This window comes from Pituophis catenifer, unplaced genomic scaffold (assembly GCF_029215685.1).
Source record: "Pituophis catenifer annectens isolate HBS135680 unplaced genomic scaffold, rPitCat1.0.hap2 SCAF_17, whole genome shotgun sequence".
Classification (NCBI taxonomy): domain Eukaryota; kingdom Metazoa; phylum Chordata; class Lepidosauria; order Squamata; family Colubridae; genus Pituophis; species Pituophis catenifer.
Genome location: NW_027256897.1, coordinates 12,765,207 through 12,791,858, shown reverse-complemented (window position 1 = coordinate 12,791,858; position 26,652 = coordinate 12,765,207). Strand labels below are relative to the sequence as shown.

The following is a 26,652-nucleotide window of genomic DNA, read 5'->3' as shown; positions in this document are numbered from 1 at the left end:
TCCAGGCATTGACCACTCTGTTGCTGAAGTCGTATTTTCTGCAATCGAGTCTGGAGCGGTTTACCTTGAGTTTGTATCTATTGTTTGTCCGTGTATTGTTGAGGTTGAAGGTGAAGAAGTCATTGACAGATAAGACGTGGTAGCAGACAATTTTGTGTATTATGCTTAGGTCAGACCAAAGGCGGCGTAGTTCCATGTTGTCCAAGCCCAAAATTTGAAGCCTGGTGACATAAGGGATTCTATAGTGAGCAGAGGAGTGGAGGACTCTTCTCGTGAAATACCTCTGGACTCGCTCAATTGTATTAATGTCTGATATACAGTGTAGATTCCAGGCAGATGAGCTGTATTCGAGAATTGGTCTAGCAAAGGTTTTGTATGTCCTAGTTAGCAGTACAATGTTACCGGAAAAGAAGCTTTGCAAGATTAGGTTAACAACTCTTAATGCCTTTTGGGCAATGTTGTTACAGTAAGCTCTGGGGCTTAGATCGTTTGAGATGAGTACTCCTAGGTCCTTGACAGAGTGAGAGTCATCTATGAGGTCGTATCCACCCAGCTTGTATTTGGTGTTCTGATTTTTGTTGCCAGTGTGTAAGACAGAGTATTTGTTATTACCGATTCTCCGAACTACTAAAATTTTTTACTACTATTTTGTGAACCGGTGCGAACCAGGAGCAACCCACCACTGGAGTGATAGCATCTTCCAATATTTGAGGGACTTCCCTAGAGAGGAGGGGGTCAAGCTATCTTCCAAAGCACCCGAAGGCCAGACAAGGATGGAAACTGAGCAAGGAGAGATTCAACCTGGAAATAAGGAGAAACTTTCTGACAGTGAGAACAATCAACCCATGGAACAGAAGTTGCCTTTGGAAATTGTGGGAGCTTTATCAGTGGAAGCTTTCAAGAAGAGACTGGACCGCCATCTGTCAGAAATGGTGTAGGGTCTCCTGCTTGGACGGGGGGGGGGGGGGGTTGGACTAGATGACCTACAAGGTCCCTTCCAACTCTATTAATCTGTTAATCCTTGTGATTTATATAAAGTCCAATTTTGCATCAGTCTTCCTGAAAGCCGAATTGCAGTGGCCTCCAGTATACTGGGTGATCTGGTCCAGCTAACTGTGGCAGGCATCATATCCTCTGCAGTGTCTCCACCATAGGGCATTCACAGATACACTGTTTCTGAAAGTGGAGGCTCCATTTACCCATTTGTCTATTTCTTTTTCAGCACTTTCTGAGCTCTCAACAAACCGACTGTGCCTGCGATCTGTCAGATGAAAAGATATATATCCCGCTCGAGTTTCTATCATGAGAAAGGAAGAAAGCTGTTTCCCCAAGCTAAGCGATTCTTTCTTATTTCTGGCTTCTCTGGAATTGTGCAACAGCTCAGGAAGTGGTTTTCTGAGATGCAGTTAGTTTGCATTTATCCTCAAGCTCTGTGGGCATTTGAGAAGATTATTCTTTCATCCTGTTCCCTGAACTGGCAACCTCCCCAAAGTTCTGGAAAGGTACCAGGCTGGGGACCATTGTTTTCGCTAATCGCTAGCAAATTTGCAAAATGTGCACTCCTTGTGATCAGTGACCATATTTGGAGGATCAAATTATGACTCTGGCAGCCAAATGGGACCGGTATCCATCCATCTGCTTTACTTCCTCCTTTACAATGGTGTCAAGGAGCTGTTGCAATTGGCACTTCTCCGTTCAATCAATCAAAATAGAGATGGAAAGGACCTTGGAGGTCTTCTAGTCCAACCCCCTCAAGCAAGAGACCCTAGACCATTTCAGACACGTGGGGCTGTCTAGTCTCTTCTTAAAAACCTCCAGTGATGAAGCACCCACGATTTCTGGTGGCAAGCTGTTCCAATGGTTAATTGTCCTCACTGTTAGGAAGTTTCTCCTTAATTCCAGATTGCTTCTCTCCTTGATTAGTTTCCCTCCATTGTTTCTTGCCTTCTGGTTGTTTGGAAAATAATTTGACCCCCTCTTCTTTGTGGCAGCCCCTCAAATACTGGAAGACGGCTATCCTGTCGGCCCCCCCCCCCTTCCCCAGTCCTTCTTTTCTCTAGACTAGCCAGACCCAAATCCTGCAGTTGTTCTTCATATGTTTTAGTCTCCGGGCCTTTGATCATCTCAGTTGCTCTTCTCTGCACTTTTTCCAAAGTCTCAACCTCTTTTTTGTAATGTGGGGACCAAAACAGGATGCAGCATTCCAGGTGTGGCCTAACATAAAGCGGTACTAACACTTCATGTGATTTTGAGTCCATGCCCTGTTTATACAACTAAGAATTGTTCTTTAAGTGGGAAGTCTTGACGGCACTCTATGCCATCACCTTGAATGGTTTTTTTGGCCGTACCCTGCAACCAGGAGCCTGGATAGCTCAGCAGACTAATGCATTATAATTTAATTTAACTCCAGCTGTCTGCAATTAGTAAGTTCAAATCTTGCCAGGCTCAAGGTTGACTCAGCCTTCCATCCTTTCTAAGGTAGGTAAATTGAGGACCCAGTTTGTGGGGGCAATAAGCTGACTTTGTATAAATATACAAAAGGATGAAGGCTATTGCTTAGCGCATTGTAAGCCGCCCTGAGTCTCTGGAGAAGGGCGGCATATAAATCAATTTTTTTTAAAAAAACAAAAACCACAACCTGCCTCTTTGTGTTAAGTTGGGAAACAAATCAGGGATCCAAAACGTTGCTTTCTTGAGATCCAAACTGGGGGGAAAAATACAGCTAAGCTATGCAGGGCATCTATAGCAATTTCTCAATCTTGGCAACTTTAAGAGGTGTGAACTTCAACTCCCAGAATTCCCCAGCCAGCATTCTGGGAATTGAAGTCTGCTTAAAAGTTCCTAAGGTTGAGAAACAGTACTCCAGAGGTCTTCAAACTTGGCAGCTTTAAGACTTGTGGACTTCAACTCCCAGAATTCTCCAGCCAGCTGGCTGGAGAATTCTGGGAGTTGAAGTCCACAAGTCTTAAAGCTGCCAAGTTTGAGGACCCCTGCACTACTCTAAGGTGTGAGGTCCAGGTTATTCCCCAGCTAGGCTCACCCCACCTGCTAAACTTCAACCAACCCAGGCAATGGTGACTCAAGGACTCAAGAGTCTCCCCATTGAGGGCACCCCCATTTAAGATAGATTTCCCCAGGGAGACCCCACCTAGCTATGGAATCTGAGGCAGAAATCTGCCCTTTCTCAGAAGCTGGTTAGGAGAAACCAAGTTAGAAGTTCAGGTGGAGAGAGCTGTTCCCGTCTCATGGCTTCCTCCTGAGTCAAGTGGGGGAAACCGGGCATTCCTGAAGTGGCTTCTGTATGCAGAGCCCCTCCCTGATCGAACCTGCCCCCCCCTCCTCTCCTCCCAATCCCCCAGCCGCCTCTTCCTTTTGGCATAAGATGGCTGTTTCGTACCAAATTCCCTGCTGAGCTGTTCGGTGTTTGCTTCTGCTCGCCCATCTCCTTATCAGGCACCAACATTCACAACACTTCCTGCCTGGATTGTCCATCCCAGGCCTGATTTATACAGGAAGGAGGACATAAAAAGCCGCCCTTCCACTTCCAAAGGGACCGTCATTGCTGCTGACCGCCATTGTTCCGTGACTTGGACAGCAGAAGCAGAGTAGAAATCCCAGAGTCAGCCCCAACCGGGGTGGGGAGGCCTTGAACCATGAAGAAGCAGAGTTCAGCAGAACTTGGTCAGGTGGCGGCAGGACGCCAGGAGAGCTGGTGGGGAAAGCTGGGCAGAGGAAGCCCCGTCCCAGGCCCACCAGAGAAGACAAGACGAGAAGATCCCAGGTAGGTATGAGAGTTGATGGGTCAGGTTTCCTACGATGTGGGGCTTTGGAGGGACTTCTATGTAGTGGTGGGTCTCCATTGCTGGTTTATTCTCCACCTGTGCTCAAGTGAGGACATTTGCATCTAGTAGAATGTTATTTGCAGAGGAGACGCTCTTCAGAACAAGTTGGGTTGGGTTGGCTTCACATCACACATTGCATATGGTTGCAGAAAAAGCCCATTTTTGGGATTCACACAATGCTCCACAGGCTGGGTTCACACAACCCATTTAGCCCCAAAGAGAGAGAGAGAAAGTCCCTGAATTGAGCAGGGTTATGTAAATGCAGTTGCTCCTTCTTTACCCGACTGTTTTGAACCTATCAAGGGCTTCAGGTTAGGAACTTCACTCTGAATGCCACTTCTAGGTTTTTGCTTAGCAGTTGGGTCTTCCTCTCAATCTTTGGCTAGGTTGATCCGTTGTGTGAATCTGGTATTCGGGTCTCGGCTGGAGCCAGAATGGCAGAGAGAAACTCGGGTTCCTAACGGATGGAGCTGAGCTTTTTAATGCCTTACCTAATTGGATTCACATCCAAGCCAGATTGAAGGCGAGAGGGACAGCACTCTTGAACCCGAGGCTGCATGTGAAGCCAAGGAACTGAAATGGCCCAGGTTTGTTGGGAAGACCAGGACTGGATTGGCACAAAAGGCTTATCCTGGTTTCTAAGTGAGCCTATCTACTAGCTTCATGCCATGTCCCAAGTCCTAAAGGGACCTATTAAGCTAAGCTAGCCCAACCTCAAAGCTGCTTATGAAGGTAGGCACGGTTTGTGTTCTGGCTTAGGGGAGATCTGGTTCTACTTTCCAGTATTCTGGGGATGAACAAGGGCAGACGAGGTCCCCCAACAGCTCCATCACGGGGTGCTTCCAATGGCTTGGCAGCTGCCACTTTGGACTCGTCTGGACTGCCTTGAAGCGTTCCCAGGCACGGCCATCCGTGCCAGAGAAACTGTGTGCTGTACAACAGCTGGGAAATCTTTTTCTGTGCCTAGGATCAGCCTTCTATGTCCCAACCCACCTTTTCGGACTTGATAGTTTAACAGATGTTTTTTAAATAGATTTACAGAGCTGGAAGGGACCTTGTAGGTCATCTAGTCCAACCCCCTGCCCAAGCAGGAGACCCTACGCCATTCCTGACGGATGGCAGTCCAGTCTCTTCTTGGAAGCCTCCAGTGATGAAGCTCCCACAACTTCTGAAGGCAACTTCAATTCCACGGGTTGATTGCTCTCACTGTCAGAAAATTCCATCCATTGTTCCTTGTCCAAGGTCTTCGGATGCCTTGGAAAATAAGTTGACCCCCTCCTCTCTGTGGCAGCCTCTCAAATACTGGAAGACTGCTATCCTGTCTCCCCTGGTCCTTCTCTTCACTAGACTAGCCAGGCCCGGTTCCTGCAACCGTTCATCGTATGTTTTAGCCTCCAGTCCCCTAATCATCCTGGTTGCTCTTCTCTGCACTCTTTCCAGAGTCTCAACCTCTTTTTTATAGTGTGGGATATTCTGAAAATATGGGGCTTGGAAAGCAGCACCCTCTCCTTCACCTTAGGAAACATGTTTCCAAGCATGATCTAAGGCAGAAATTATCTGAAATAGTATAGGGGAGCTAGACAAGACCTCCAAGGTTCCTCCCAGCTCTATTTTAAGTCCTGATTGTCCAGGGAGAATTTGCCTGGGATGTCTGTTTGCCCCCAAGGATTTTGACTCCCCCATCTAATTTTGACAGAGTTCCCAGCAGCATGGGAGGTTTTTGCCCTAATAATCTGTTTAATAGTTCACTGTGAAAGCATACTGTGTTTCCCCGAAAATAAGACCCTGTCTTATATTTTTTTGAACCCTGAAATAAGAGCTTGGCCTTATTGCCATGCACTCAAAAAACCCGATTGGGCTTATTATCAGGGGATGTCTTACTTTGGGGGAAACAGGGTAGTTTATAGTTTAATGAGTGGTATCAACTCAGCCAACTTATTGTGACTTATTCAATAAGCAACGTACAAACCATGGCTTAAGACCAGGCGTAAACCCAGCCACTAACTGCAAGATCATAGCAATGTCCAGCACCGAAATGAGAGAGAACAAAGAAAAGCTTTATTCTTTAGAAATGACTCCCATTTTCCCATGGGATATATATATATATATATATATTTGAAATTCATCTTTGTTTTTCCAAGGTCTGAAAGGAATAGAAAAGATTGAGGCTGTTTCGTTGTGATTTTTCATTTCTCACCCCCTCAGTTTTGAAAATTCCTGGAAATCCTAAATAAAGGGATTTTTTTTTCCCTTTCTGAAAAAGCAGGCAATTTGATTTCTTTCCTGACTTGAAGAAGAAATCTTTTAGCATATTTCAAAGGTGCAATAAAATAAAATAAAATAAAATAAAATAAAATAAAATAAAATAAAATAAAATAAAATAAAATAAAATAAAATAAAATAAAATAAAATAAAATAAAATAAAATAATAAACTGCTCTCTCTCTCTCCCTCCCGAAGAAAATAGTAGGTTGGTTTTTTTTGGACTCTTTTTTGGACTCTTGCCAAAAAAAGGGTCTTGGGACAAGGGACATAGCTGTCCTACAACTTGGACAGAAGAGCTGAGTTTTAGGGGAGAAGAAAAGGAACAATTTCAATCCATTTTTTTCTCCTTCCCAACTCCAAAATTTGCCCAAGAAAAAAGTTTTTGTTTCTGGATGTGATTTGTATCTCTCCATCCTCCCTTCCCAGCCGTGTCTGCTACTTTCCATTCAGTTGCAGGGCTTAAACTATACAGATAGAGATTAACAAGGAAGAGACCCTTGGAGGTCATCTAGTCCAACCCCCGGCAAAAGCAGACCCTACACCAAATTCCAAAGATTTGCTTTGCTCTCTTTGCACTATTTTACCTGAGAGTAAGAGAGTAGGAGTGTTCCTCTTCTTGCACTACCTACACGCCTTTTACTCACGGATCCCATTGTAAGGCTGCCTCTGTTTCTACAGCATCATTTTTTATTTTATTTTTTACTTCTGAGGTTTTGCTTGGATTCGTTTCAGGAGGAATGAACGTGGTGTAGTTGTGGGTTAATTGTTGGGAATTGTCTTTGTGGTGGAGAGAATTTCACACACTTCCTTCTGGGCTTCCCTCTTTTCTCCCACACTTCTTGCCTTAACCCGGCAGCCTAAAATCTTAGCAAATTGCAACGGTTTCAAAGTATTTATAATCCACCCCAATCACAAAGGATTCTAGGCGGTGTCTGACATCAGACATGAAAAACCATAGGTGACCCTATGCTAAAATGTCACTCACTTTCCCCCCCCCTCAGATTCTTTGCTCCCATTTTTCCTGAGAATATGATTTTGTATTATTCCCAGTTACTTTTGTTTCTGACGGAATGTGCTGTCTTCAGCTTACTTTATTTTTTTTAATTTTTTTTAAAATTTGATTTATATGCCGCCCTTCTCCGGAGACTCAGGGCGGCTTACAATGCGTTAAGCAATAGCCTTCATCCTTTTGTATATTTATACAAAGTCAGCTTATTGCCCCCACAAACTGGGTCCTCATTTAACCTACCTTAGAAAGGAGGGAAGGCTGAGTCAACCTTGAGCCTTGGAGAGATTCGAACCTGCAGTAATTGCAGACAGCTGGTGTTAATCACAATGCTATCAGTCTGCTGAGCCACCAGGCCCTTTAGAGGGAAGCCCCCAGTTTCAACCTTGATAGTTAAAAAAAACCACCACTTTATTAGGATTAAAGAAAACAAAAATAATTATGCGATGGGTTTTTCTAAAAGACTGCAAGCAGGAAGGAAACTGAACTGGACAAAGCAAGACCAGGGAGAAAAAAAGGAAAAATTAAAAGAAAAAAGAAAAATAATGACTGATTTTGCTCCTGTGTGTTTAAAAACCTGAAAAAGCCAACCAACATCTGTTTAGCCATCTTAAGGTGGTCAAAATGGGAACAGACAAACATTGGCCTCCGGGGATGACTTCATGTGCTGAATGGACACTTTAATATCTGTGTTTTTGTTTTTTTGCTCCAGCAATAAGAAATCAAAATACCTGAAAAGGAACAAGTTCTGTTTAATGATGAATGACCAAGCCAGAAACAGGTAAGGCCTGAAATTAAGTTTATTTCCTCTGCTGTCCATTTTAAAAGAACTCCAGGTTTCCAGGAGCTGCATTTTTTTTAATATTTCTAATCCACCCTCCGTACAACTGCTAAATTTCCTCTCCCATCATCCCCAGCCGGCATGGGCAAAAGGTAGGGGAAGATGATAGTAAGTAACTACAGTTATCCTGGGGTTTCTTGAATCAAAATTTGAAGGAAACTGGTTTAAGGGAGATGCCCGAAGTCCTTAAAAACCGCATCAGAGAAGCCTCTGAGTAGACTTGAACTATTTCCAAATCACGGCTTATGTTCAGTTTGCCAGCTGATCTTTATAGGCATATTCTTGGCTAAGTGCTGTAAACCACTTTTAAGATGCAGTCCTAAACAAACCCCATTAAATAGTAGCTACAGTTTACACCTTCTAGGAGGCAAGGCTGTGGGATAGAGAGATCGAAGGTTGCCCTTGGACATAGGAAAACAATTGATTGTTTCTAACTTGCACTTGAATTAAATAAATGTGATAAATTAAATGCAAGGAGCCGATTATGTTGATGGGGTTTAATTAATTTCTCTACATTTAATTCAAATAGAAATTAAATAATTCCTGTAAATAGTCTCCTTAGTCTCCCAATGGGCAGCAGGGAGCTTGCTGGCTGCTGGAAAAAAAAAGCCTAGAAACGAGTGGATTGGGATTTCACTGAACTAGGGCTGCATAAAAATCTTGGTTTACGTAGGAAGAACCTGGCTAAAGAGAAATACATATGTATGTATGTGTATATATATGGTTCTAAATTCTATATGTATATATGTGTGTGTGTGTGTGTGTGTGTGTGTGTATAAGAACTTTTGAGGGGTATTTTGGCAGCATTCTGCTTGAATCTGGCGGAAGGGATATACTGGTGACTCATGCAACAAACCACAATTAAGCACACCTTGCTTAGTATGAGAGCTGGGCACAAACAAGGTTAGTGCACCGTGTGCCAGAAACTCTCCAAAAATTAACTTGCTGGAAATGCAGTTATGCTACAATTTTTAATGCACGAACTAAGGTGGCATGAGAAGTGGGGGGGAGGGGGCTTTACCACAATGATTGTTCCTTGACTGTACCAGTAGAAGAGGGAAGGAGCGGGGGGGGGGGGGGGGGGCATCAAGAGCTCCAAAGAAGTTTAACATTGTAGTCTGGATGGGAGACCACCAGGAAACCCACTACAGCTGTATACTACCTTGGGAAGTAACTCCTGCCCCCAAGCCCAAAGGGAGTCACATCTGTATGGTTGCAAAAGAAAACCTCTGGAGGTATCTAGGTCCCTATCCCCCAGGAGATGCACTCTGCAGAAGGAAGCTACTGGGACTTTGGAAAAATGGGGGGGGGACTGGCCAAATTTAGAATGGAAGACCACCAAGAAACCTAAGAAAATCTTCCTGCCAGAGCCAAGGGGCTTTGGTAAGGGAGAGGAGCGCCTGGTTGCAGTGGGAGCCCACCTCCCCAAATGGGGCACTACCCCCAGATCTGGAGATGGGGGAGCCAGGACCCCTTCCAAGCATCTCTCCTCCGCTGCGTTCCTGACCCGGGTTCCTGGCTCTGCTGCATCCGGGAGAGACCCGCTTCTGTCTTGCCTGCCTCCCACCCCCAAAAGAAAGGAGAGGGGGGGTATTTTCTTCCCTCTCTGGAAGGAAAAAGCGGGCGGGGGGGGGGGACACACGAGAAAGACCCGCTTCCTCCTTGCAATTGAGAGCAGCCCAAATTGGGCGGGCGAACCTTCCCGCGGGCGCATCCTTGGAGGTCAGGAGCCGGGCAGGGAGAGAGAGAGAGACGAGACCCCCGGGCCGGGCGCATTGGGGGGGACTTGGGGAGGGGGAAATCCCCCCTCCCGCAAGCCCCGCCGTCTGCAGCGGGGAGGTCAGAGCGGGACAAGTCAGTCCAACCTCCGGCGGCGCTTGCCTGCCTCGCTGCCTTGCCGCCCCCTCCCCAATTTCCCTTGGGCGAAGGAACGAGCAAACCAGGTTTGCATGAGTGGTCGTGGGGGGGGGGCGGCTGCCGGTGGAAAGTAGCCCATTGCTGGCCAGGAACTCCGGCTGGAAGCAGGCTGTGAATTTGGGGGATGGGGCGAGGAATGGGGGGGATGCTGAGACAATGGGGCGCCGGGGGGGCAGTGTGGGACGTCTCCCCGGGGGGGGTTTCTGGAGGGGGGGCGTGGGGATGCTGAGACAATGGGGCGCCGAGGGGGGTCAGTGGGGAAGAGTGGGGCGTCTCCCCGGGGGAGGGTCTTTCGGGAGGGGGGCGTCGGGATACTGAGCCAATGGGGCGCAGTGGGGAAGAGTAGGACGTCTCCCCAGGAGGGTCTTTCGGGAGGGGAGGCGTCGGGGTGGGGGGATGCTGAGACAATGGGGAGCCGAGTTGGGAAGAGTGGACGTCTACGGAGAGGGGGGGGGGGTCTTTCGGAAAGTGGGGGGGGCTACCCACGGCTGGTGGAGCGGGAGTGGGTGGGTGGGTGGGAAGCCCATCATCCCCATTGAAGGGGGTTCGGTCCCCGGACCCGAGTGTCTCAAACTCCAGGTATTAAAAAAGCGATCCCGAAGGGGGCGCCCTCTAGTGGCGGCGATGGGGAGGCGCAGCCGAGCGGAGCGTGGGAGCGAAAAGTTTGGATTTCTTTTGGCAAAGTCCGTTTTCGGAGCTGCCGGGCGCCGGTTGGGCTGGGCAATCCCGCCGGCCGAAGGACGCGCCCGAGGCTCCCGACCTGCCGAGGCCGCGCAAAAGGAGGACCTGAACTGGTCAACGGGCAGCTGTTAATTTAGGGGCTTTTGTCACCAGGGGGGAAAAGAGTCGCCGGTCGGAGATGTATTTTTTTTCTTACTACGGGTCTTCCCCGATTTACGACCGAGATTGAGCACCCCCCCAATTTATCTGGTTAAGTGACACGTTTGTTAAGTGAGGCTTGCCCCGTTTTACGACTTTTCTTGCCCCGTTTGTTAAGCGAATCACTGCAGTTGTTAAATTAGTCACAAGGTTGTTAAGTGAATCGGACTTCCCCCCATGGTCTTTGCTTGTCAGAAGGTGGCAAAAAGGGATCACGTGACCCCGGAACACTGCGACCGTCATAAATGTGAAACAATCGTTTAGCATCCGAATGTAAATCAAGCAACCCTGGGGATGCTGCAATGGTCATAAGTGTGAAGAATGGTCGTAAGTTACTTTTTTCAGTGCCGTTGTAACTGTGAACGGTCATTAAGTGAACGGTACAGGCATTCCCCAATTTACGACCCTAATTGAGCCCAAAATTTCTGCTGTTAAGTGAAAAAATTTGTTAAGTCAGTTTTGCTCCATTTTACAACTTTTCTTGCCACAGTTGTTAAGTGAATCACCACAGTGATTAAGTTAGTAACATGGTTGTTAAATGAATCAGGCTTCCCCTTACTTGTTGGAAGGTCACATGATCCCGGGACATTGCAACCGTCATAAATATGAATCAGTTGCCAAGCATCCAAATTTTGATCACATGACCGTAGGGATGCTTGCAATGGTCGTAAGTGTGAAAAATGGTCATAAGTCGAGGACTCCCTGTATATGTGTTTCATACGTCCATATTTCTCAGGCTTGTTTGTTTGCAGGTAAAGCGATTCTGGCATAGCATTTTGTACGAATCCACTCTCTGCAGCCTGTTAATCATGGTTTATAATCCTGGCAGGATATCCAGCCATTCTGGTGTGTTCAACAAACTTAGCATCGTCGCAGCAAACTTTGACATGGTGCAATGTGTGAACTAACTCGCCCAGTTTTTAATTATTACGCGTATTTCCCGACCGCCGCAATTCGAAAAGCTTCTCAGCCACTTAGCCAGAAGAGCTTACGCTCAAAACATCCGCAGTAAAAATGAAATAACTCAAATACGACTTGGCTTGCTGAACAGGTGGGGGTAGGCTGGGTTCACGCCAACAGCTGCCGCAATCCCCATTTTGCACGCCATAATGGTTGAGTTTGCGCCACACTTTTAAAAGGAAGAATGGTGTGCAAATTCAGCAGATGGCAGCGACCTCCCTGCTTGGAGACACTTGGAAATTAATCCTAAATTTCTTTTAATTCTGTCCTGGATTGGAAAGCTGTAGGGCGATGCAGAACTCCTGCAGTTTCAGCTCCGGGGTGCTTAGATGTGGCCCGTGGGCCAGCCTGGAAATAGCAAAGGACTGGCCCACGGTGCCTCTGCTAGTGAAAACAGGGCGTGGGGAGGCTGTGGCCGGCCTCCACATACCCTGTTTTTGGCCTGGACAGTCTCCTGCAGCACCCTGCCGGCCAAAATGAGGCATGAGGTGGCCCCGGGCAGCCCCCACATGCCCCGTTTTCGGCCTGGACAGCCTCCTGCAGCAACCTGCCAGCCAATACGGGGCATGTGGTGGCACCCCCCCACCGGTGCCCTGTTTTGGCCGGCAGGGTACTGCAGGATGGCGTCTGTTATGTCTCCTTCTCCCCCACCCCCCAGGCTGGCCCGTGGAGGACAACTACAATGTTTTTCCGGCCCTCTAAGAAATCCAGTTTGACACCGCCACTTTAGTTGGTTGCAGAGCTACAAAGAAGTTGCCACTTTTTTTTTGTTTCATTCTGCTTGGAAGCTTCTCACATTCGTCAACAAGAGTTCAAGGAATGCCACGGGCACCTCGTGCTCCAAATTGGCCCCCACTTGCTGGCATTTCAGCCACTGGCGACGGGCCTTCCTCACTTACAGATCTGAAGAAGCTTCTTCAGTTCTCAGTTCTGATGCTTGCAGATCCTGGGGACATCGGAGGTTGTCCTCCCTCTGGGCTTAGGTTTCAGAGTCTCCTTCTGGATTGCCGCCCCATAGATCCGCTCATCTGCTTTGCCCCTTAGGCACTGCTGCTCAGCCTGGCCAAGGAATGGCTTTGGTGTCTGGGAACAGGGCTGTTTGCAACATGTGGAAGGGGGCACTCCAAGGCAGTTTGCAAAGAGCCTGGTGGCAGATAGGGATAACAAAATAACAGAGTTGGAAGGGACCTTGGAGGTCTTCTAGTCCAACCCCCTGCTCAGACAGGAAATCCCATGCCATTTCAGACAAAGGATTGTCCAGTCTCTTCTTAAAAACTTCCAGTTGGAGCATTCACAACTTCTGGAGGCAAGTCGTTCCACTTATTAATTGTTCTCACTGTCAGTTCTAAGTTGCTTCTCTCCTTGATTAGTTTCCATCCGTTGCTTCTTATCCTGCCTTCAGATGCTTTGGATAATAGGTTGACCTTCTCTTCTTTGTGGCAATCCCTTAGATATAGGAACATTGCTATCATGTCACCCCTAAGTCCTTCTTTTCATTGCAGGCTGGCAAGAAAAGGCATTAGGGCTGGGCTACCTTGATCTGATCCAGACAGGAATTTTCCTTCTTTTAGGTCAAGGATGTCCAATCTTGGCCACTATAAGACCTGTGGACTTCAATTCCCAAAATTCCCAGCCAGCACAGATTGATTGGACACCTAGAAGTCTAGGTTCATTGCTTCACTTCCTGTGGTCCAGATACTGTTTGAATCTGTGACCATTGGGCATCCATCTCAGCCAATATGGCTACCAGGGAAGTGATCTGATGGCCATTCCCCATCTGAAGTTGGTCTCTCAGCTCATGTGAAGCCACAACTGGGTTTCTTCAGCTTTGTCCATTCTCTAGCGTTGCGTTACAAAGCCAGTTTGTCTTTTATAGCAAACGATGATTGCTTCTCTTGGGGTTCGTGCAACTTTTTTTTTTTTTTTATTTGATTTATATGCCGCCCTTCTCCAGAGACTCAGGGCGGCTTACAATGCGTTAAGCAATAGCCTTCATTCTTTTGTATATTTTATACAAAGTCAGCTTATTGCCCCCACAAACTGGGTCCTCATTTCACCTACCTTAGAAAGGATGGAAGGCTGAGTCAACCTTGAGCCTTGGAGAGATTCGAACCAGCAGAAATTGCAGGCAGCTGTGTTAATAACAGGGTGCACTAAACCACTGTACTATCAAGGCTCTTGCTAAACCTTTAGCCCAACTTGACAAGACAAAATTAATTTCACGTGCTTTTTTCGAATCACATAACCTCCGACCCACAACAGCCCTTCAAATAATGCAGCCCCGTTTTTAGCCTAGATGAAGGAGGTTGTGAGAACGTGGACTTGGCTTCAGCTTGGTTTGATCTTTGGTTGTGTAATTATTTAGATTTTAGCCTTGGGAATGGTATTAAAAAAAAACTCTTAACTTTTAAAAACTTTCTTGTTTTCCTCCTCCGGAGAGAAGGGGGTTGTAGGAGAAAAGACAATACAGGTTCTCCTTTTTCATGTCAGCAAGCTTGTTTTTAATTTCACAGCTAACTTGGGACAAGTTTTTTCCCCGGTCTTTCAAAACTGATTAACATCTAAGTGGAAATTTGCAGAGGTGAATAGAATGAGCCTTCTCGAAGGGGTGAATTTTGATTTGGGAACGGGAAAGGCTTCGGAGGAGGATGGGGTGGGTGGGTAACTCATTGCAATGGTGTCTCTTGGCCAATCCTTGGAGACGAAGCATCTCTACCTTCAACACAAATGTCCAGTTGGAGTCAGAGGTCATTTCATTCAAGACCACAGAGAGGAAAAGTGGCCAAAATTGTGGGAACCTTTTGGGAAAAGTGTATTTTTGAGGTTTGATGGCTAATAACACCACTTTTTTTTTTTTTTGAGTTTCAAGATAATCCTATTCTACTGCTGGAGTGGCCTGGGAATAGCCCAGACCTTCACCCAATGGAAAATCTATGGATTTTCCGACTAAAGAAACGTGTTAGTCAGAAGTGACCCAGCAATAAAACCCAGTTAATAGAAGCCGTCCTTCAATCTTGGTTTCACATGATAACAGCTGCAGAACTGAAAGACTTGGTTCACTCCATGGGAAGACGTTGTAAGGCCGTCATTCATGCTAAAGGTTACCCAACTAGGGATTAACTGACATGGTGATCGTTTTTATATATCTCGTTTTTTTTCTATGGTGATAATTTTTGTATATCTCGTTTTTTCTACATGTTTCACTTTTCTTCTTTATACTGTAACTGCGATTCTAATAGCAAATCCTTCATAAAAGTGATTGCATTACATTCTTTATTAAATTATCTTTCCATTGATATATAATTTTATGGTACTTCTCAAAATAAAAAAGTGGTGTTATTAGCTTGTTTTAGAAAATACACTTTTCCCAAAAGGTTTCCACAATTTTTGGCCACTACTGTATTTGAGGAAACTAGCAATATCTGACTTAAGCCAAAGGGTTGATGTCCTGAAGTTGCCCATTCAGGTAGAACCCGGTTGTATGGTTTGATGTGACGTGATGCACAAAGCTAGACGATGGTGGGTTTTTTTGCCAAACCATGATCAACAACCTGGGTTTGAGTGATTGAGGCTTATTGCCACATAACGGTAAGAACAGCCTTCTTCAAAGCGAAGACTCCACTGTCTGGGGAACTGAAATCCAGCATATTTAAAAGGCCGAAATAAATGCATGGGAGTGGTCCTTGGTGGTCTCTGAGCTGAGTTGTTTTCTTGAAGATGTTTCATTACTCAACCCAGGTAATATCATGATCACGTCACCTCACCTCCCATCTTGATTATTGCAACACGCTTTACATGGAGCTGACCTTAAACAGCTCCACTTGGTCCAAAATGCAGCAACACGCATGGTTTTGTGCAGACCTCGGTGTGCACATGTGTCACCTCTCCTGAGGGAGCTGCATTGGTTGCCGATTTGCTTCCGGGTGCAATTCAAGGTGCTGGTTGTCCCCTTTAAAGCCCTTCATGGCTTGGGACCAGGTGATCTGAGGGACCGTCTCTTGCCGGTCACATCTACCCGACCCACTAGGAGGTAAGGAATGTTGCGGGTCCCGTCGCCGAAGGAAGTATGTTTGGTGGGACCCAGGAAAAGGGCCTTCTCTGTGGTGGCTCCCTCCCTCTGGAACATCATCCCTTCAGAAATTAGACTGACCCCCATTCTGACACTCTTCGGTTGGCCCTCAAGATGTGATTTTGTCAGCTGATGTGGTCTGGGGAATCCAGAGTGGGAAGGATGGTTGATTTGAGTGTGTGGTGTAGCCGAGGTTGGTTTTTTTTTTTTTGTTATTTTACGTTTTATTATTTTTATTTTTTTCTACGTTGTGTTTTTGTTGTCTGTAAGCCGCCTAGAGTTGCTGTGAGCAAATAGGTGGCTAGATAAATTCTCTAAAATAAATCAGGACCCAGATTGTTGGGGACAATATGCTGACTCTGTAAAGCGCTTAGAGAGGGCTGTAAAAGCACTGTGAATTCTAAGTGCTATTGCTATTGCTAAAATGAATAAATAAATGGTGAAAACACCCAGAAAACACTCATTTCAACCCTCTGTGCAAGAAATATTCTCCCCTCTCCTGATAAAGGAAGCAATTTTGCCAAGGGTGGATAGATAGGATTCTGCCTTGGGCTGCATTCCAGGACAGCATTAGAAGCCATCTGTCGAAAATGATTTAGGATCTCCTGCTTGGACGGGGGTCGGACTAGATGACCTACAAGGTCCCTTCCAACTCTGTTCATCTGTTCAAAGCCAGCTCATTGATCTGGGTGGACTTGACTTTTGAGGAGGCCAGCAGAGAGCAGCAGGGCTTGTGACCTTGAAGAGATGTTTCTGGGTGCAAAAAATTCCTTTTTCTTTCTGCTTCATTTGTCAGCAGTGGCTGGTTGCGTGGGATCTCATTCTTAAAAAGCTCATTTTTTTTCCTCTTTGGGGCTCCCGGGGCCTGCGTTTCATCTAATTTTCAATAAAATGTGTGGTGAGTTGAATTATTGCCGCGGATTCCAAGCAAAACCAAAAAAAAAAGAAAAAAAAAGATTCAAATACTTGCTTATCTTTTGCTTCGCTATTGTTAGCTGCAACTACTAATAGCTTGCAGATGTTTGGAATGGCATTGTTTCATTAAAAAAAAAAACTGGTTTGTGTGTCTGTTTGTGCAATAAGCCCCCTGTTAGCATGTATTGATTCAGTGCTTAAATATGTGGCTGTTACTTGAGAATGGGTTTGCAAATATTTGGGGTTCGGTGCTGGCAATTCAAAACCGCTTCCATTCTTGCCTTCAATTTTCCGCAGGAAAAAAGGGGTTGTGAGAATAGCCATGAAAACAGGAGTCGTTGCCGGAGGGGCCCGATGCCTGGATTTCTGCAGAACGATGCCTGTCTTTGCTCATTGTTGCTTAAACCCTTTTAATACATGATATCCTGTGATGGCATTGAGATCCTGTACATGCGGTCATGAGCCCAATCTTAGGATTCACACCATTTGTATCAGCAATCTGGGCTAAAAGTTGTTGCTAATAAACATTCTGAGTTACCATTTTTCTTCATTAAAAAATAATCATTCTATTTTCTTTTCTTTCTTTTTTTTTTTTTTTGGCTCCTTTTACACTCAAGAATTTCAAGCCAGGCAAGGGGGAAAAAAAAATCATTGTGCAAAATTAAAACTTGCGTTCTGGCATGATTACTCACATGTAAATGCCTGGGAATTACACAACCCCTTCGCGATCTCTCCAAATTGTAAATATTTGCAAAGTGTGATACACGTAAAGTTAAAAATTAAGAGAAATTGGGCTGCTTGTTTCCAAAAAACAGCACGATTAATTGCTGCTTTTTAAAAATTTTCTTTTTGATGATAATTTGATGAAATTTGCTAAAGCTCCTTTTTTTCCCCCATTCAATTTGTTTCGTTCTTTCTGCTTCTAGTCTAGCTTGCTGAACCAACTTCTGTTGCAGTCGCTCGTGGGAATCCTCCCTCCGTCCTTCAGGCGATGATGATGATGATGCAGTAGCGAAAAGGCCCAGCAAAGGGGAAAGGATGAGAAGGGGAGGCTGGCTGTGGACCATGGGGCTTGTCATGGTCCTGGCAGCCACCAGCATTGAGAGTTTCTCCAGCCCCAGGTGAGTCCTTGCCCTCATCCAGTGAAAAGGCAGAGCTGACTAAATTATAGCAAGCACTTTCAAGGTTTTCTGCAAAACTAACGGGGCAAGCTTGGGTGGTCCAAAGATGGCCCTCACCCACCCAGGAGATGGGTGAGAGCAAGGGGCACCTCTTCCGCTACTTCGGGCCATGGTGGTGCAGTGGTTAGAATGCAGTACTGCAGGCTACTTCAGCTGACTGCTGGCTGGCTGCAATTTAGCAGTTCGATTCTCACCAGGCTCAAGGTTGACTCAGCCTTCCGTCCTTCCGAGGTCGGTAAAATGAGGACCCAGATTGTTGGGGGCCAGAGGCTGACTCTGTACACTGCTTAGAGAGGGCTGTAAAAGCACTGTGAAGCAGTATATAAGTCTAAGGGCTATTTCTTTCTTTCTTTCATCTATCTATCTATCTATCTATCTATCTATCTATCTATCTATCTATCTATATCTATCTATCTATCTATCTATCTATCTATCTATCTATCTATCTATCTATCTATCTCTACCTAAGAGCTGTGGCCGAGGTCGGCTCAATGGTTAGAATGCAGTATTACAGGCTAATTCTGCCAACTGCCAGCAGTTCGATCTGGATCGGCTCAAGGTTGACTCAGCTTTCCATCCTCCCGAGGTGTGTAAAATGAGGATCCAGATTGTTGGGGCAAGAGGCTGACTCTGTAAACCGCTTAGAGAGGGCTGTAAAAGCACTGTGAAGCGGTATATAAGTCTAAGTGCTATTGCTATATTTTTTATTTTCCTTACCTTTTAAGGTATAGGTGAAATCATTGTGGTGTTAACAATTTCACTTGTATATTGTAGAGACATCAATTGTGTACCTATCTAATATCTGCATGAGGCAATTTACTATTTGCATTTAAAATACAATAAATAACTAACTAACTTGGGGAAAAAAATACGTCAAAGCAGCCGTCACGACAGTGTGAGGAAACTCTGCCTGTTTTTTTTTTACATGTGTCACATATTTGACAACGTAAAACATGTCAGTTGCACCATCTCGGGTGTTCTGTTGACTTTTCTGACCTCTGGACTCCACCCCTACCCACCCCATGGCATTAATTGACCCTTTTCTGCTGTCAGAGGCCGGCATCGGATTGCCAAGGTGCAAAACACACCCTCCTTGTGGCTGACCCTGCGTTGTCCTTTTGTGCTTCTCACCCATAGGTGTGGTGGATGCTCCATGAAGATGAGAAGCCACACCGTGTCCTACCTCGCCTCCCTTGTCCAGCTGGTCCACCAGCCCTACCTCACCCTGTGTCCGGGAAACAGGCTCTGCAGTACATACAGGCAAGAGAATGGAGAGAAACCAGGGGATGGTCTGGGCTTCTATCTTGACCCTCCCACATCCTGTAGCAGGGAGTTCCAGGGGTTCATTGCATGCCGTTGAAGGCCTCGGCAAGTTCCACCTACAACCCATGACAGTTTATGAAAAAGGACATAGGTGGAAGTTTCTGTAGCCTTCAATGGCATGCAGTGAACCTCTAGAACTCCCTGCTACAGGGTGTGGGAGGGTCAAGGTAGAAAGGCAATGCATTTTGCATTCTCCTTTTCATCTGGGTTTATTCCCTTCTGAGTGCTGATCGAAAGGCATTGGGGCAGATAGCGGGCACCCTTTGGGTCCAGCCAAGAACGCAATGCTGGCTTCCTTCTCCTCAGTCATCTCCCCCCAGAGAGTGGGATTTCCCACGATCTAATTCAGGGTTTCTCCACCTTGTTAGCTTTGAGATGTGTGGACTTCAACTCCCAATTAGTAGCAACCATGTTACTAACTTAACAACTGTGGCAAGATACGTCGTAAAATGGGGCAAACTCGCTTAGAAACTCACAATAAGAAGGAATCCATGTTCTCCTCGGCTTATGACTACGGTGCTATTGAGCTGAAACTTTCTGTTGCAAAGCAAGAACTTAGTCATAAGCCGAGGAGAACATGGATTCCTTCTTATTTTCCCAACAAGAATAACCCTGTGAAGTTGCCTGGAGTGAGAGAGGGGGATTTCCCCCCGGTACGTAGTTTTTGGAGTTGTTAATGATTCCTTCTTTGTATGTTGCTTTGAAGAGCAACTAAGATGATCAAAGGCCTGGAGACTAAACCAATTATGGGTTTCTAAAGTTTTTACTACCCGTTCTGTGGGTGTGGCTTGGTGGGCGTGGCAGGGGAAAGTTACTGCAAAATCCCCCTTTCCTCCCAATCAGCTGGGACTTGGGAGGCAGAGAATAGATGGGGTCTGGGCCAGTCAGAGGTGGTATTTCCTGGTTCTCCGAATTACTCAAAATTTCCGCTACTGGTTCTCCAGAACTGGTCAGAACCTGCTGAAACCCACTCTGGAACGGCTGCAGGATTTGGGTTTGGCCAGTCTAGAGAAAAGAAGGAGTAGGGGTTGCATGATAGCAGCATTCCGGTAATGAGGGGCTGCCACAAAGAAGAGGGGGTCAGATTATTCCCCAAAGCACCAGAGAAACAGGACAAGAAACAATGGATGGAAACTGATCAAGGAGAGAAGCAATCGGGAATTAAGGAGAAACTTCCTAACAGTGAGGACAATTAACCAGTGGAACAGCCTGCCACCAGAAATTGTGGGTGCTTCATCACCTCCTCTTTTTAAGAAGAGACTGGACAGTCATTTATCTGAAATAATATAGGTTCTCCTGCTTGAGCAGGGGGCTGGACTAGAGGACCTCCAAGGTCCCTTCCAGCTCTATTCTAATTCTCCTTATTTGCAAACCTCCCAAAGATGCTGGGAGTCGGGCAGCTTATACAATGTATTTGTATACAATATAAACATGTATTTTTGGGCTGGGCAACTGGCCCTTTCCGATCTGCTTTTCTCCTCAAAATATCCAGCAAGTTCACATTTTGGGCCTTGTGGTTTTGCAGAACTACCTATAAAGTCGGCCATCGTCAGGTTTATCGGAAGATTTCCCAGCCGGAATACGTTTGCAGTCCTGAATGGAAGCGGAGAAGTGCTTTCTCTCAGCTCGGATGTCCCACAGGTGCCTTTTCTTTATGTTGAAGCATTAACCGAAAAGACTGATGCTGAAGAAACTCAGTTTATTTGATGCAAACAGAAGCTCTTTTTCCCTCAAAACTGTATATCAGGTTTTCTGACCTAGGCTTCCTGAGACAGTAAAAAGCACCCGATTAGTCCCCAAAACCCTCTTTTTATTTCAATGGCTGTGAATTCTGTTCATTCACAGCCTGCAAAGAGTCACAAATAGCTTGTAAAGAGTCCGACAGAAGTCTGCCACAGTCCTTCGGGATAAGGCTGATAAACACCCACCTTTATCTCCCGTGACACGCTGCCAAAGACCTCATTGGCAATTAGCTTTGCAAGGCTACACGGAGCACAGAGTCAAAACGGAGCTTCAGAATTTAAACCGACCAGCAATAACAAAGTTGCTTCCTGCAAAGGCTCACGTGCCTTTGCTCCTTCTTTATGTCTTATGAGAAGGGCCAGTCATCTCCAAGCCTTACTCCCGAGTCACCCCTTTTGTTTTAACTGTTCTTGCCTTCTGGCAGCTCTGCGCATGTGCGCAGTAGGAACAGGCTCCTCCTGTTCCTCTGACTCGCTGACATCAAACTCTGGAGGCTCTGGAGTCAGCACATAACTCCCAGATGGCCCTGGCCCCATCTCTGCCTCTGACACAGAGCCCTCGTCTGAGCCTTCCCATGTTCCTCCCCAGCCTCCTCAGGTTTAAACTCCTTAAACTCCTCCTGAATTTAGGTTTGTAGGTGGTTGTTATAGAAAAGGTTAGGACTTAACTATTTTTGTAGAAGGAAAAAGTTGCTGCTATAATTTTACTATGCACTGAAAAAAAGTTAGAAGTCTCTGGCTTTTTCTTTCTTTCTTTTTCCCTCACTCTATCCCCCTCTCCTTTTCCCTTCATCCTTTTTTTTTCTTGTCTTCATTTTTGTTTGTATTTTATATTAAGAAAAATCTTTAATAAAAATTATCAAAAGAGCTGCGTATCAGGCACCCGAATCTTTGAAAAGATAATTGCAACTTTTCAACCAAAGTCTGTAGAGATTCTCAATCATCCAGGTCACAGTTGTCCCGAAGGTACTTTTTCAGGAGGCAGCTGGACTTTCTGGTTTTTTTCTTTTGAAGACATTTCGCTTCTCATCCAAGAAGCTTCTTCAGTTCTGACTGGATGGTGGAGAAGGGAAGGATTTATACTCCTTGCAGACAGATGGTCCTTTGCATCCTTTTAGAGGGTTGTTGAGGTCATCTGGAGGTTTATCTGTGTCCTCAGGGTCACCTGAGTGGTGCAAATGGTTCCTGTAGTCTGCAATTTTTCCTCTGGAAATCCCTACTGTCCTGTCGGAGCTGAAGAAGCTTCTTGAATGAGAAGCGAAATGTCTTCAAAAGAAAAAAAACAAGAAAGTTCAGTTGCCTCCTGAACAAGCACCTTTGGGACAACTTTTCAACCATGTTAATTCCAGGAACAGCTAAGCCAACCCTGGATCAGTCAAACCCAATAACTCTGTTCTGACAGCATGTTTGTGCCTGAGAGATAGCAGATAATGGTGAGGTAGATAGCCAGGATCGTCCCACTTCCACCTGTCTGAATGGAAGTGGGGTTCCCCCCGCCTTCCCCTGTTTTTGGCTTTGTGGTCCCCAAGTTTCCATCTGGTCTTGTATAAAATCAGCCCACACGTTGACTGATTTACGAGCAGCCGGTCTGCAGGAAAGAGAGGCCGGCAGGATGCAAACATAACTGATGTGTTTGTCTCACCGCAGCTGCTATTTGCCGCCCACCGTGCCAGCCCAGCCGGAAATGTTCGCTCCCAAACGACTGCGCCTGCCCTGGATGGACCGGGAGGTGTTGCCAGACAGGTAAAAGTCTTTGGGTGCTGCCAGGTGTTTCCTCTTCAGGAGAAGCTGCAGGACAGCCCGATGCTGGCAGTGGGGAAGGTGCTGTGCTCCAAAACCTCAGATTCATATGACTTGCAACAGGAAGGAAGTGAGCGAGGTGCCGGGTTCTGCTCCCACCCGGGTCTCGGTTGTCGGGTGAACTGGCCTGTGGGTGGAACCACAGAGCGAGATTGGCTCACATCACGAGAAACCGACGTTTGTTAGTTTGTCTATTGAAGGGAAGTTGGGAAGCAAAGAACTCGAACAAGTGCCATTTTGTTTGTTCAAACACTATTTTACTATGATGATGATGATGATCAGACTTTAATCTCACCTTTTATTTATATATATATAAAATATAACATATTATATTAGACCTCCTGGCCCATTTTCCCACCTTGGGTGATCCAGCTCTTCTTTTGTCTCTCCTGTGCAATGGTCAAATCTATTTAGAATTAGAATTAGAATTAATTAGAATTAGAATTAGAATTAGAATTAGAATTAGAATTAGAATTAGAATTAGGAGTGGAGTGGAGTGGAGTGGAGTGGAGTGGAGTGGAGTAGGAATAGGAATAGGAATAGGAATAGGAATAGGAATAGAATAGAATAGAATAGAATAGAATAGAATAGAATAGAATAGAATAGAATAGAATAGAATAGAATAATTGGAAGGGACCTTGGAGGTCTTCTAGTCCAGCCCGCGGCTCAAGTAAGAGAAACTATACCATTTGGGACAAGTGGCTGCCCAGTTTCTTCTTTAAAATCTCCAGTACTGGAGCATCCACGATTTCCAGTGGCAAGCTGTTCCACCGATTAATTGTCCTCACTGTTAAGAAGTTTCTCCTTCATTCCAGGTTGCTTCTCTGTTGGATCAGTTGCCATCCATTATTTCCTGTCCTGCTTTGGAGAATAATTTGGAGAGCACTGCGATTTTTGAAGTCGGGGCCCTCCTGGGACGTGCCTTTCCAGACTCCCATGTGGCTATAGGAGGCTTTAGAGACCACCTACTTCAGGGATGTCCAGCTCGATTTCATTGAGGGCCACATCAGGGCTGTGTTTGATCTTGGGGAGGCTGTGGTGGGCGCGGTCAGCTTGACGTCACTTGTGTTGGGGGCGCCTGTGGGGGCCCGAGTGCTCTACCAGCGAAAATAGTTTCCCGAATTCTGTTTTCGGCTGCGACGGCCTCCTGCAACCTTCTACCAGCAAAAACTGAGCTTGGGAGAGCTGCACACAGCCCTTCCAAGCTCTGCTTTTGCTGGCAGAGGCACTGCGGGCTTTGCTGTTTCCAGGGCGGACCCAAGGGCCAGATCAAAGCCACCCGTGGGCCTTCAGTTTGACACCCCTGATCTAGTCCATCTCCATGAGGGACAGACCTCTGAGAATGTGTCCCTTCCCAAAGGAGCGCTTAGTCCTAGGAAATTCTTCTTGATGCCAAACAAAAGTCTTTACGGTTCTCCTATTCGGTCTTTAGAAGATCCCTTTAACTCTGTACCCTCGCCTGTTCGTGCAGGAACTAAGGCTAGCAAACTGCTACTGGTGTCTCGTAAGGCATTCAAAGCTGGGTTTTTCCAGCGGGCATTTGGGCTGGCATGTTAGATAGGCCCATTGTTCTGTCCCCGTCACACACACGCACACACAAACAGACAGCCAGGGGTTCAATAAAACTGGCAGACAACAAATTCTTTCGATAAGAGGATTGGCAGCAACCCAGTAGCTGCTTGCCACTCATAGAGGGAGGGGTTGTTCCTCTGACAGATAAACCTAAATAAGATACACACAGTTCAAGAATTGTCAAGTCCAGTCCGTATTAAATCCAAGGCAGATAACGTTGTTTCAAAGATACAATGTGACTCACTAGTAGTTAGTTTTGTCCGTCACAGAATCTGAATGGCCACCTCACCCACTTTTATCCCCCGTGGGGTGTGGTCCAGTGACTCAGCCTAATCTCTGGCATGCCTCCTTTTCTGCTGCGTGTGCTTGTCTCTCCGACGCTGGCGTGGATCCAGCCAAGACTTATCTCCGTCACTGTCCGACTGCGAGGAGATACCTGGCTCCTGGCCAATCTCTTCTCCTTCGGGAGACACCTGAGGCATTGCCAGAGAGGAGGGTCCTGGAGAGGGAGGCCTGGCCAACTCCTCTCCTTCATGTTCGGAGCCTTCTCCCTCCGATAAGTCGGCCTCGGGGGTCGGAGTCACAACACCCATTTCGAGAGTTGGTGTGACGTGGCGTGATTGCCAGATCATATCTCTTCCCCATCATCAGTGTAAAATTATTATTAAAATGTATTATTGTAAATGGATGCAACAAGAAACGCACTAATCAGGCCTGGGATGGAGGCTGCTTCCACCATACAGGGGTCCCCTTGGCTCACTGCTTCCTCCTCTGCCTGCAGACGTAGACGAGTGTGCAATGGGGAAACATGGCTGCCGCCAGCTTTGCGTCAACACGGCCGGAAGTTACCGCTGCGCTTGCCATCCAGGGTACGAGCTCCAGGCGGATGGACAAACTTGCCGGGCTCTGAAAGTGCCCCCGACCCCAGCTCCCCCAGGTGAGATCAGAGTTTGCTGCTTTAATCTTTGTCTGGCAGGGCTTTGTGTGCTTGCTCACAACAACTGACTTTGAGCCTTTGCATGGAATTTCTTCTCCATTTCCCCCAACATTTGGATTTGCACCTGGGCCCTCCTTCTGGCCACCTTGGTGACTTGGCTGGCTTCTTTTCGCTAAGCAAAGCTAGAGGTACTGATACAGATTAATAGAGTTGAAAGGGACCTTGTAGGTCATCTAGTCCAACCCCCTCCCTGCCCAAGCAGGAGACCCTACACCATTTCTGACGGATGGCAGCCCAGTCTCTTCTTGAAAGCCTCCATTGATGAAGCTCCCCCAACTTCTGAAGGCAACTTCTGTTCCATGGGTTGATTGCTCTCAGTCAGAAAATTTCTCCTTATTTCTAAGTTGAATGTCTCCTTGATCAGTTTCCATCCATTATTCCTTGTCTGGCCTTCAGGTGCTTTGGAGAATAGCTTGAGCCCCTCCTCTCTGTGGCAGCCCCTCAAACATTGGAAGACTGCTATCCTGTCTTCCCTGGTCCTTCTCTTCCCTAGACTAGCCAGGCCCAGTTCCTGCAATCGTTCATCGTATGTTTGAGCCTCTAGTCCCCTAATCCTCTTGGTCCAGAAGGAGAATCCACTTTGATGACACCTTGAGTATATTATGCAGGAATGGTGTTCCTCGCCAGTGGTAGGTGCGTCGGTGGGTGGGTGGGTGAGTAGGTTCCTTTAGTTAGAGGTCTCATGAGGAGTTGCCCTCCCAGGTAGGACAGGAAGACAAAATTCTTGTTACTTTTTTTTTTTTTAATTTGATTTATATGCCGCCCTTCTCCGGAGACTCAGGGCGGCTTACAAGGCGTTAAGCAATAGCCTTCATCCTTTTGTATATTTATACAAAGTCAGCTTATTGCCCCCACAACTGGGTCCTAATTTCACCTACCTTAGAAAGGATGGAAGGCTGAGTCAACCTTGAATTACTTAAATGCCCGGCGGAAGGCACAACCATAGCTACATTTTTCCAGGGTCCCCCCAGTATGATAAATGAATCCAGTACCTGGGCTAGTAGACAACTTGATTCAATTTGAATCGGGGTGAAATCCAGCAGGTTCTGACAGGTTCTGGAGAACCGGCAGCGGAACTTTTGAGTAGTTTGGAGAACCAGCAAATACCACCTCTGGCTGGCCCCAGAGTGGGGTGGGAATGGAGATTTTGCAATATCCTTCCCCCAGGAGTGGGGAGGGAATGGAGATTTTGCAGTATTCTTGCCCTGGAGTGGGGTGGGAATGGAGATTTTGCAGTATCCTTCCCCTGGAGTGGGGAGGGAATGGAGATTTTGCAGTATTCTTGCCCTGGAGTGGGGTGGGAATGGAGATTTTGCAATATCCTTCCCCCCAGGAGTGGGGAGG

At 46.4% G+C, this 26,652-nt stretch overlaps 1 protein-coding gene across 2 annotated transcripts in view; it reads left to right on the top strand.

Moving 5' to 3' along the window:
• The first annotated feature begins 3,545 nt into the window (after positions 1–3,545).
• Positions 3,546–26,652, top strand: part of EGFL7 (EGF like domain multiple 7) — a 34,574-nt gene continuing 11,467 nt past the window's right edge. For both annotated transcript variants that reach the window (XM_070955834.1, XM_070955833.1), the window contains exons 1-7: positions 3,546–3,781; positions 7,825–7,893; positions 17,620–17,814; positions 19,012–19,134; positions 20,723–20,838; positions 22,587–22,682; positions 25,093–25,248. In XM_070955834.1, coding sequence (XP_070811935.1) covers positions 17,732–17,814; positions 19,012–19,134; positions 20,723–20,838; positions 22,587–22,682; positions 25,093–25,248 — 574 coding nt within the window. In that variant the 5' untranslated portion in view covers positions 3,546–3,781; positions 7,825–7,893; positions 17,620–17,731. The remainder of the gene's footprint in view (positions 3,782–7,824; positions 7,894–17,619; positions 17,815–19,011; positions 19,135–20,722; positions 20,839–22,586; positions 22,683–25,092; positions 25,249–26,652) is intronic.